Here is a 12,759-nt window from a genome sequence, read left to right as displayed (position 1 = left end):
ATTTTCTGGTACTTCTTGTTGGTAGTACTATTTCCCCACTTCATCCAATATTGCCTTTTGATGAGAAACCTTTAAAAATATATACTGGTGAGCACACATGAGCACCAGAATGGCCATTCTTTAGCTCCTTCGGTCTGAATTCCGTAAGTTAAATCTCCAAGTTAAGAAGGGACCATTTTCCTAACATACCATAATTCTAAGGCCAGTGCAAATAAGGATGATGCAGAGTAAATTAATATATTACAGGAGCCTTTCCCTACTTGGTGCCCTCAGATATGTTGGATTACAACATTATCATAATTCCCTGCAACTGTGATCAGTGTTGACTAGGGAAAATGGGAGTTATGCCTTTCAGATGTGCTGGTCTACCAGATGAAGCAAGGATGCACTATATAGCAAGTATAGAAGAGCATCTATACATGTAAATGGAAACTGGATTTAGAATAGGGCTGTTAAACATACATGGGAGTGTGCCCTTCTTCATCTGTGAAACTGATTCACTCTCACTTCGAGTGATCACCCTCTCTCAAAGATTTTCCAAAAGCAAGTGCATATGCAGCTTTTGTTACCAGGCACTGTTGGGGTTTTAGATGCAACCCCAAAGGGTTGCTCTACCTGTCTCTGAACTCTATGGTTTTCTTTAAACTAGTTCCCACTCCACCCTTTTCATAGACATAAGAAAATAAAGATAGGGAAGGGCTTTATCTGCTGCTATTTTGTGTGTGCACAATTATAAAAAAGTTTGTGAATCATAGATAAGAAAGTGGCAGCAAAATAGAGGGAATCAGGCAGAGACAAAAGAGGCTCGTCTTATCCTTTTGATGGTTCATTGCACAAACAAGAAGTGTGCCATTAAAGCAATTGTATTTTAACTATATCGATTTATAGTCAACAGTTTGCCAGGCCATGCAATAACTACATTAATGCTATATTACACTGTGCAAAGCATCTAGTTCAGTAGTGTGTATAACTACTCGGTGACTTTGTTAACAAGAAATTTAAATTATACGTATACTCTTTTTATCCTTTACTGTAATACTGCATTAATAGACATATTAAAAAGTACATTTAAAATTTTTAATTGCCTAGTTCCATCAAGCTGAAACCAATCACCATATTTTACATACAATTATGCCTTCAAATAGTGCAAATTCGAATAATGAGACCACTTCATGGGCTTCATTATCTGCATTAACTGAGACCTACCTGTATACCCAGGCTCTAATACAAAGTATGCTGACTGCACACAAGTATATTAGGTGCAGTCCTTTCTGCCATCTTATATGATCTCCAGTGCTGAACAGATCACTTATTACTGCTGCAAACTATGTAGGTATATTCCTATACATATATATTTCTATGCTGTTTTTACACCCATTTTGTGGGAGCCTCAAGCATGTGCAGAGTACAAAGAATGGGACATCACAGTCATCCTTAGAAAAAGGGATTCCTACAGCAGGTTGACTAGACAGTTTCCCTGCATGGAGAAAACATAAGCATAGTTTCCTCAACTGGATTTGTGCCATGCTTCGTCACACACAGCTGGTGTTTGCTCACTAAAATACTCTGTTCATAAACAAACAATCTTGATGTATTATGGCTGGCTTCTATTAATTTGGGTTGTTTCTGCTATAAAAAATTGTCTGTGGCAATGTAGCATTTGTAAAACAGTTGCCCTAGCATGAATGCAAGTCAGCCTGGCAGAAGAGCCAAATGTTCCTTGGAGGGCTCCTGCGGGAGCAGAACTGGCTGGCTACTGCCATTTCAAAGGGATTAAAAAGATTGTGCTGTCAAAACTAAACAGGCAATTAAGAAGATACTAGTGTAGAGCCTATTACTTTCAGGGTAGGAGGGGGTTGGAAGCAGCAGAAATTCTCAATACAGTCTTTAAAAAAGCAGTCACTCTTGCCACTAATTAACTAAGCCAACTGTAACTATCAGGTAACTCAAAGTTGTTACATATCTAGTAACCCAGGAGTAGCCCAAATGTTCCATTTGCTTAAAGCAATACTTGACATGGCATGACCTTTATATGTGTTATTGAAGCAGAACTGTTCCATCAATTCAGTTATTTTATCCATAATGAGAGACAGCCACAAATGGTTTCTTAGACCTGTTTTGGAGTTTGAATACTGAAAACAGCTGTACCAATGATACCTGTGTGGACTTAAGAAAGCCACTACAAAATGGTACACACTGTCACTAAAGCACAGATACATATTCATTCCATAAAACATCTGCCCAGTCTATAGAACTCCAACAGCAACTATAAAAGGAATAGGAGGAAACCATAAATGTTCTACTTTTTGCAAGTTTCTCACATTTCTGGTTTAACACATAGTCGTCCACCCAAAAGCCCAAGAAACCATGTCTAGATATGTCTTATGGAGTCACTAAGCCAGAAGGCAGTATAACAATTGGAGAGTATTAAGATTCATATATAAATGTGCACACAAGATTCTAACTCACTCAACTAGTCTGGAATACAAGTACAAGACAAATTTATAACTTAAAAACCCCAGGCAGAAGAAAAGTTGTGCATATAGTTCTCCATTCAGGAACATACAGCCCACAACATTCCTGTAATGCTGATTTACAACTGTGTATAATATTTTGTGAACAATAGTTTGAAATGTGTATTTTGAACACATCAATTTGTACATATCTGCCCATCAGAAACAGCTTCAAGGTGTTGCCAAGAAATAAAGATAAGGTGAATGTAGCATTTTAACCAAAATCTTGGGAATGTAATCTCTCTTTTCAAAAGAGAAAGTCTATATACTATAGATTCTTACTGTTCTTTCTCAGTCATAGAAAAGTTCAGCAATACCACTTCCTTTATACCATGTGTGACTAAAATGAAATTCACTCACCAGTTCAATCTAAAAAAGACATCCCATGCCTTATGTCTGATTACAAGAACAAATTTAGCATGCCTAATCTTCCTAAATAAGGTTTCATTACATTTCAAAGCTGAAATAAAGGCAAATCCATTGCCTCAATTTCCCTTGTATATTATGTATTTAAATTTAAACATGAGGCATTTTGCTTTTCAATGTCATGACATTCTTTATTGTTATGACAATCAAGACAGTGATAAACAAACAAACAAACAGATATATTACTGTTATATCTCCCTTGAAAACCCTCAATTTTTGTTCCACTTATGCAAGGAGCTTTAGTTCCTGGAAGAAGAGTTGTACTCAGGAAGCAAAGGGTTAAATTCCAGGCTTATAAAAATAATATTTGGTATTTATGTAGTATTCACAACACATTTCATATACATTATCTCAGCCATTCTTATTACAGCTGTGCAAGGTAACCACCTATCTTTATCTTGCTGCTGCAGGTGTGGGTCCAATCCTGAGGACAATGTAAGGCCACAGTGAGATCAAGTGGCATTATTCTACACTTCCCAGATGCTCTCCACACTCTTAGCCTTGCCATTTACCTCATTTACCATGCAAACTACAAAATCAGTAAATGCTTGGGAAACCCCTTATTTTTACTAAAGAGAAAACAAACTGAAGAATGGTTGCAGAACTTTAATTTTTCCTAAGGAGCACTGAAGCAGCAAAACTACCACAGATACAGCTTGCTGTTAACCACGATGATCTGTTACAATAGACTGAGCTACACTGCTCAACCTATTGTGTCTCTACTGTGAACTGCACTGTCTGTGATACCAAGCACTAATTATGAAACATTTTATATGCTCTGTTTGAGGACTTGCCAGGTGACTCCCATTAGCGTCAATCAAGTAATTAATTCCAATACACTGATTTTTAAAAATTTACTTCTATATAAAACATTAATGAAACATCTGTTTCTCTTGAATTATTTCTCCCTAAATTGTTTCCCTTTTTTCCAGTCCCTGAAAACCTGACAAATTTTCAAGAAACTTTTCATTGCAATATACTAGTAAATCCACGCTGAGCACTCTAATCTTACTTCATCAGCTTTAGTTCAATATTATGCTTGCTTACTGAAAGACTTAGCCTATGTAAAATACATTTTGGTCTCATTCAGATGGATTGTGCTTTATTTCTTTAAATGCCAGCCACAAACAGCACGAGTCCTTTACTCACTATAGCGCACTAATTCATCATACAGCCCAAGCTAGCCATAATGCAACAAGTATACTGGCAGTGAAAACAGATGGAGTACAACACATTTAACGGCCACCAGGTTGGGAAACACTCTTTTAGATACTAAGCTATGAGCCAGGAATTACTGGCACAAGTCTTTTTGGTAGTCTCTTCATGTCTTTTGTTGCATTTTAATAGACCCAATAGCCAAAGATCTCTAGGAAGTTTCCAACATGGTAAAAAAAAAAAACCTTTAACTGAAACTTGTCCAACAAAACTAGACAGCACTATTCTCTGTATATTTCACCGATTCTCCTGCTGTAACCCTGGAGTCTACGTTCTGGTGGATATAAGAGATTTTAGTTTAGAAGTGACTTGCAAACAAAACACAGCAAATCTTATAACCTACAAGTAATACACACTGAATGACACTGAAAAGTTCCATTAGGCAGCACATACAAAGGACACAACAGAGGTAAATAATGTTTCTTTGCTATATTCACTGCCCTTGAACATACCTAAGCACAGGCACAGGCCAGTGTTCAATGGTACCTGCCAGGAGCTTTTCTGCATTTGCACTGGAGCTGTCTTCTATTTTGGTTCGTTGCTTTCAGCAATGGTATGAACTACCCAGGCCATTTCTCTGATCCACACATCCGCAGAAGTTTGACAGCATACCCAACTATATCATACTGAAAAGCTCCGCTGGAACCCATTCCAATCCATTAGTTTATGGGAACAGAACAACTTAGCAGTTGCAAAATGGAAAAGCAGCCATGATCTGACTATGACAAAGAGACCAATTCAAAATCTCTCACCTCCACAGCTGGCTGAAAAGTCTAGATTGTGTCTTGGACCAATGATGCAGGGACTTGTGAACGTTCTGCTAAAAAGACTATAAAACTGAAATTCAAGTCCAGTACAAAAAGGCAAAACAAAGTACCAAACTAATAAAGTGAAATGCACATTCCTAAATAGTCAGGTTATTCTTGTGAATAAAAATAGAGATTTGTTTAATGTAAAGTAACTACCTGATCAATTACTGAACTCTAAGGCTGTAATGTACAAGTGGTGTCCAATATATTTAGCACAGTAGTAAACAATGGGCAAGTTTGCACAGCTTCACAAGCAGGTTTTTTTAAACAACTTTTGTTGGAATGCTGTGTCATCTCAACCCTATTGCAGTGTTTCAGAATGGTATATTTGGATTTTAGAAACCATGAATGGACACAACTTATCATAGTCCCATAACCAGCACTTGGCAAGAGTAGCTCTTTGCCACTCTTGCCAAATGGCAAGCCAGACAGAGATAATTGTCCTTTTGCTCAGTTGTCAGAGATGTCCCCACACCACCCACCTCCTAGTCTAAAGATCTTCCTTCAAGCATGATTGGACAATCAACTAGTTGGCACTGGGAAAGGAGAACATCATTTCTCCAGTGTTTGAGGGAGAAGTGAAGTTCAGCTGGCCAGTGATTCCCAGATGAAAGCTGTACAACTCTGTGGATTCCCCTGCTGCTGCCCCTGTTCTTGCTCCTGCTTGTCAGAGACATCTCCACCTCCCATCTGCTTCACAGGAGACACCTCTCTGGCATGTGGGAGCAAGACAGCGGACCAGCACTGCCTCCCCCTTCATCACAGCTGCTCACCAGAAGGGTGCTTGGGTGAATGCCAGGTTGGGGATACTTCTCTGGCATGTGAGAAAGGGGATGAGCAGGGAATCAGCTGAGCGGCACTGCCAGCAACCAGGCGCCACATCCAGCTGATTCTCACCACTCATGTGCATGAAGGGCTTCTTGCCCCTCCCACACACTCATGCACATGTGAGACTTCCCTCCGGAGCATGCAGAGGGGGAAGAAACTGAACGGCACTGCTCCTTTCTGCATCTCTGCCTGGGTGATTTCTCACCCCCTCCTTTCCCCTGGATGTGAATCACGCACACACACCCACTCTTGCTTCTGTGGTTCCTTCTGGTGCAGGAGGTGAGGGTGCCTGATGAGCTCCGCCAACCTTTCTGCTGTGCTTCAGGGTTCTCTGCTCTGTTTGCACATCGGTGAATGCTTTACAGCCACAATGAGTCAAACCTGAGTCGTGATTGTAGCTGTCAAAGATGGGAGCCTCATTTCTCCCCACAGTGTCTCTCGGGATATAGCTTGAAGGACTGAGACATAAGGAGATGGCAGGAGGTAGGTGAGTTACCAAAGAAACCTGATCATCTGTCAGGCGCATCCACGCAAAAAAAAAAAAGCGAAGTGTGGAAACCATACAGAGTTGTTTCTCATGATGTATGGGCACAGTTGAAAAAAATCATAATCTCACACCCATCTCAGATTCTTACTGGTAAGATTTCTCAAAGAGAATGGCAAGCATTTTCCACTGCATCATCTGAATTCATCCATGAAACCACTATATTGTTGAAGAAGCAAACACTAAAAATCTGAGCTTAAAAGCAAATTGTTAAGATGCTTATTAATACTGAAATAATAATTATTACTTACTGAATCATTTGCTGCCAGTGCAAGGGCTACATTCACTGAGAAAAAAAGAGGCAGGAATCAAGGTTAGCAAATTCCTTCACCACCAGTATCTCAACAGTTGTGATCATCTTCAAGAAAAAAGAAATACTTTAAGGAGCCTACATTGGATTGAAGATTCTGGACATAATTAATGACTTGGAAGTTCTCTAGTCCAAATCGTAATGCTGAATAACATTATCTAGTGAAGTATTTTCTATAATGTTTAGGCGGAAGTGGACAACCTATGGTTGATTGTTGCAGAGGGCCCCAAACCTCATTCCATATTGCTGGGGGAAGCCTAGAGAGAGAGAAAGAGGTCAAGGCTATATCCAAAACAGACTGAGTAGTGGAAGTGGAATGTGAGGAACCCTCTGACAGCAATTTCAGATGTCTGGAAAAAAGTATCTGTCCCTCCTGCAGCAGCATGCTGGCAGAAAGAGAAAAAGAAGAAAAAGTCCTCTGTCTGCTTCCAACTCCCACCCTACTCGCTATTACTGTGCACCTCCTGACAAATTACCTCACGGGATTTACTTATATTATTTCTATATCACCCACTAGCTGAAGCTCTCTAGGCAATGTACAACAGTAAATAAAACAAAGATAAAGTATAAGACATCATGAAATTACATTAAAAATTTAAAACATTTTTAACAATTTAAAGCAAGTCCATACTGCTAGGCCCTATGATGGATATGGCACTTGTTTGAAAAAAGGTTCCATTCCCATATACGTTGTTTCCTCATTAAATTAGAGACAGCAGATTATTTGGGGGGGTTTCCCTATCTTACCAGTAATATTACAGAAACAGTCATTAATAGCCTAATCAGACACAGCCCTGCAAAGCTGACTAGGATAAAAGCACAAGATTTTGTTCCACTGCTGAGCAAGAAGCCAATGAATTGTGGACTGTCAGCATGTAAACATTAACAATTTCTGTCCCTTAGTGGGACACAGATGAATTGATGGACTACAATGCCAAATTAGATCAGCTCAGCTACTAGAAAATTTTGACCAAAGCAGTTACCAAGTGCAACAGCTGCCGAGTTCAAATAAAAAGGGTTATGTACAATTTTTTGTATGTCCTTCAGAATTGTTTGTAAATTTTGCATAAAGGCCACCACCAACTATGGGCTAGAATTCAACTCCCCCCCACACACATATTTTCTGGCCTTTACATGGCTAGAGAGCATGCAGCTTTTGTCCCAGCTTCAGTCTAGGAAAGCCCTAGATTCTCCTGTGGGGCATCCTGGTAAGGACAGTTAAGTAGAGCAATGGCTGTTCCAAGCATAAATTCACCCACTGCCAATTGTCTGATTCAACAGTTCTACCAACCCATTAATCTCATGATGACAGGGAACGGAAGTTAAATGCCCCACTCCAGCAGTCTCTCATATTTTTTGCAACAGACAGGAAGCAAAACTTATGCATTTTGTAGTAAATAGCAATGTCTTAGGCATTCCTAACCAGGGCTGTGGAGCCAGTACATAAAACCTTCGATTCTGATCCTGACTCTGCAATTTATGGTACCTTCAACTCTGACTCCTTTACTTATATATCAATATAGGAAATAAATATACTAAATATTTATTTCCTATATTGATTGAAAGCACTCAACCTAAAAAATGCTGCAAGTGTCTTTTTAAATTTGATGCTCTTGTAGATGCATTTTTATCAGAACTACAAAAACTACTAATGCTTGCAACACATGCTTTTTCACAATGATCATATTCTATAACATAGGTACACACATAATATTTCCCATCTGTTATTACTGTAGTGTTCAAAAACAGCTGACTTTGTTGACACTTTTTTGCCTGTATGAATTTTTTCATGGGCTGCCATGTTCACTGATATGTGAAATTAAAATATAGCCTGAAAATAGGTTAATCAAATTACTATCTGTGAAATAAGAAATGTTGTCATATTATATTACACTTTCAATTTATTAGGGGTTGAAGCCATTACATTTTTACCAACACTGACTCCAGAAACTCAAGAATTGCTTCCAACTCTATGACTCTGACTAACTTTACAACCCTGTTCTTAATAGAGCAGTGGTTGGAAATGGGATCCAGGCCAAGATGAAGGCTGAAACAAATACCCATGGGCTCTGCATAACTTGGGTGAAGGGAGTAAAGGAAATCATAATATCAATCCCCACTCTTCCAAATGGTGTTTCTGCCAGAGGCAAGGGCTACAAGAGAGCTTTCCAATCACTCTGACTACATTCCAGTTTCTGCCACATTTCACAAGATTGGTAAAAATCCTATACTGCTTTGGCCACTAAAACCCCAACCTGTCAGATAATTGACACTGGGTTCTTTTATCTCAGCCTTGCATCATTAGCAAATTCCAAAATTTGCAAGTAAATTTGCAAATTTACTAGGAACCACCAACTGCCAACTGAGAGATCACTTAACCCTTGCAGTTTGGGTAAAAATTCCCAGTATAACATTCCTTGCTTCCCTAAGAGCTTTTCTTGCCCTTTATCTGTCTCAACAGCCCAAACATCCCTTGGGAGAGGGATGGCTCTGGGGAAGAACTCCTCTTCCTGGATTCTCAGTAACTATTTCCTCTGGCCATTTCAATTGCCTTCACTAGATTTCCATGTGGGTAGGGACAAACTGGGCACAACCAGAGGAGCGGAGGGGGAGAACTCATAGGAGTGCAATACTACTTTTCCACTCTGACATCCCAGAACCCAACATTCTCAGCTGCAGTAAGTTGCTCTTGCCTAAACTTCTGCCAACAACGTTCTGCAGATTATTTCTGCACATAGCTTCTCATGGTTACAAGCATCAGTTGGTCAATTTCCCCATAACTTGTGAACAGAGTACAATCATGCACCAAGACCACACCATCTCATCATCTCGAAAAACTGCTTCAAACAACAACAACAAAAACCTCAAAACATCCTGGCCTGAGCACAACATAGAGAACAGCCACTGGTCCACACAATGACACTCCAGTAGATTCCACTCCTTTACTCCTGCTGTCAAGGGAATAGCCAATTTTAACATCTCTAGACACTACACCCTCAGTGCAGGTATTCAAGTCCCTAACTCAGCTCATTTAAAACAGTACTTTAACTGAACTAAGACAAGCACATCTATTTAGTTGTTTCTACCTTATTCATGTTTTTTTCATTTTGTATGTGTTCTCTGTGATGGCTCAGCCATGAAAAGCAATTAACAAATAATGATAATAAATAAAATAGCACATGCTAATAGATTCACTGCATAAACTCCTTCAAGGTGAATACTATCCATTTATTCTTATTGTCTACTGTCTGATACTTAAGTATGAATCCATGTGTGGACCTATCCTCTTATCTTGTGGGTCAAGTGGAGGATTTATTTGGATTTCTATGAAAACTTCTCACTCCCTCTAATTGAAAATACTTCCTAAAAATAATTCCAAAAATACTTCCTAAAATACTTCCTTCACACAACTGCAGATTATCTATGGAAATACAGCTTCAGTTTCCAATAGTGCTATAAATAACCTTAATGCTGAATTATTTCCTCCATATGTACATGAGATGCTAGAGAACATTTAACCCATTATAAATTTGTAAACATCAGGCAATGATCTCAACTTCTCAGCTCATATCCACTGAAACAGAAAGAACATGCTGAGAAGTCTTCTTTGTGATGGCAGTATCCTGTAACTTTCCTTTTTATAGCAACTGTTATCACAGGCCATCAGTTCATTAAAAAGCACCTAAGTTTAAACTATTGCAGGTTATGAATAAGCATATATAGTGCTAGTGCATTTACTTATGAAGAGCTGCTATCTCCTAATAATTTGATAATAACAAATACCACACAATGCTGTGATATATTCATTCATTACAGTGAGAAAAGCCCCCTCATTATAAATAGTTGCCTTTCTGTGATCACTGTCAATGAAAACTATGCAACATATATATTACTATGGCTTTATGCCTAGTTTTGATAGTGGTGACTTGATTTATAATAGCATCTTTCAACAATAAAAGCAGTCAATGACTATGCCAAAATAAATCTCTTCAGTTCATTGTTATTTAACAACCAGACCTGCTGTGGTTAACAGTGCAGAAAATGAAGCAAAAGGTCTACATTACTGATTTAAATAAAACTGCAAAACAGCAGACCAGGAAACAGTACAAGGAACTTAAAATTATTTACAAGAATACTACTTATATTATAAGAATACTTTCACCTTAAATCCAGCAGTAAGCTTGCACTTTTATACAGACACAAATCTCACTGTGTTTGATGGGGCTTTGTGTGTGTGTGAAGAAACCATTAAAAGTAAGAGCATGATCCACAAACAATTTAAGTCAGAGTGAGCCAAAAGACAATTCCTCTTAAATAAAAAAATCAAGAAAAATAAAATCACTTTTATTTAATGTCTCCTAATTTTTAGTTTTAACTTTTTCCTCTAACTTGTTCCTCTAACCTATATTGCCTAAAGCAAAAAAGTGGGGGACTTATGATGGAAACTTTTGCTTTCATAAGCTGAACACTGAAATACAAATTGTTGGGGAAAAGCAGATCAAATTAAAATATCTTTCCTCAAGGTAGCTGTTAAACATGCCTCAAACTCAGATTTTTGCACTCAGAAACCATCCAAGCTTTGCTAGAATCAAAGTGAGAATGAAACTCTAATTTGTTTATTTCAAATTGAATTACATCTGGTGGGGGAGGCAATTAAAAACTTTCCAGTTAAATTAAATGCATTTTATAGGAGTATTGCAATTTGTTAGAATGTAGACAGATGTTTACATTTATTTTAAAGGTAGCCTTAAAATATCCATTTACTAATTCAACTAGATCTAAACTGCCATATGTATACTTTATGGAGACCTACATGAAATAATATCCCAAAGAAAACAGAATAGACTTACCAGCAGTGGTTGATTTCCCAACGCCGCCTTTCCCAGAGGCTATAACCAGGACGTCCTTAACGCCTTCAATGGGCTTTTGCTTTGGAAGTCCTCTGGCCATGATTTTGCTCCGCTTGTCTTGCAGGCCCGCATGGTTCGCAGTGGATGACTTAAAAACAAACCCAAAAGAACATGCAGCGCAAAGCCGTTACTCAAGTACCAAATACGGTAGTTCTTTCAAAGTAATACTACTACAAATAATGTGCCAAATGAGATCCCTCGCAACGTTACACAAAACAGCCGTCGCCTCGGTTAGAACTGGGCAGGACTGCTACCGTGTGAACACACGTTTCTAAATAAGGCAACGCTGGGCTGCCACAGGGAAAGCGTACCATTTTTTTCAAGTTTTCCGCCACTGCATTTAGCAGCCTTGAAGGAACCTGCTTGCCAGCCATCGATAACAAATTAAGACCTCTCATGCCTGCATTAAAAGAAGCTACTCCCAAGTAGCGCTACTGAGAAGAAAGACGCTACTCGAGGATCCCCCTTTAAACCCCCGAAGAACCAAGCCTAGCAAGCAACAGTTAAAACAATAGAGTCGGAACGAACGTCCCCTTGGTCCAACAGGAAGTGTAGAACAGTTCTAGCCGGAAGTTCCGCCTTGTCAGCGGAGCGAGACTGAGGAGCGCTCAGGTGGGTTTGGGGATTTCCGGGGGCAGCAGAAGTGGGGTGATATGGAACCGACTGGTTGGTTGCGGAGCGGCGCAGGGGCTCGTCCGTAGGAACTTGGGAATCCCGAAACTCTTAGGAGGATACGGCAAGGACAACTTCTGTGAGGCGTCTATGGAAGAACCGCAAGTCTTCGGAGTCAGGCCCTCTCCCTGGCTGTTCTTAAAGAGACAGCAGCCGACTTTATAGAGGTGAACTGATGAGACGATACCCCGACATGGCGAAGTGCCCAGAATTCGTGAAACCCTTTCTACACTTCCTGAGAAAGATTTACAGTGCGATCTTATGCCTCCTCGGGTGTAACCCCCTCCCCACTGAGTTGTGGACCTTCATTCGAGATAGGAGTATAAGATTGCAGTCTTCATGAAGTTGTTCCTTGCGATTATTAATTATTTTTCTGTCCTGCCCAACAACCCGAGGTCACATGCTCACACTCTCCCTAGAATTCGCTTAATATTCTTTGCTAAGCTTAAATGATGCTCTCACGTACTTTCCTTTGTGTCTTTCCCAGAAGACTCAAGTAGCAGACAGAATAAACTAGTTTTATGCCCATTCT

At 39.4% G+C, this 12,759-nt stretch overlaps 1 protein-coding gene across 2 annotated transcripts in view; it reads right to left on the bottom strand.

The window, feature by feature from the left end:
- The window catches only part of NUBPL (nucleotide binding protein like), a 58,016-nt gene extending 45,954 nt beyond the window's left edge, over positions 1-12,062 (bottom strand). The window contains exons 1-3 of one of the 2 annotated variants that reach the window (XM_044436633.1): positions 11,867-12,062; positions 11,496-11,643; positions 6,587-6,621 (exon numbers count right to left, since the gene is read on the bottom strand). In XM_044436633.1, coding sequence (XP_044292568.1) covers positions 6,587-6,621; positions 11,496-11,643; positions 11,867-11,953 — 270 coding nt within the window. In that variant the 5' untranslated portion in view covers positions 11,954-12,062. The remainder of the gene's footprint in view (positions 1-6,586; positions 6,622-11,495; positions 11,644-11,866) is intronic. The other variant, XM_044436634.1, reaches the window with a different exon arrangement.
- Positions 12,063-12,759: the final 697 nt, after the last annotated feature.

Source organism: Varanus komodoensis, unplaced genomic scaffold (assembly GCF_004798865.1).
Source record: "Varanus komodoensis strain SLA01 unplaced genomic scaffold, ASM479886v1 scaffold3, whole genome shotgun sequence".
NCBI lineage: Eukaryota > Metazoa > Chordata > Lepidosauria > Squamata > Varanidae > Varanus > Varanus komodoensis.
Note: the sequence above shows the minus strand (reverse complement) of the source record. Positions and strands in the feature narration are given on the sequence as shown.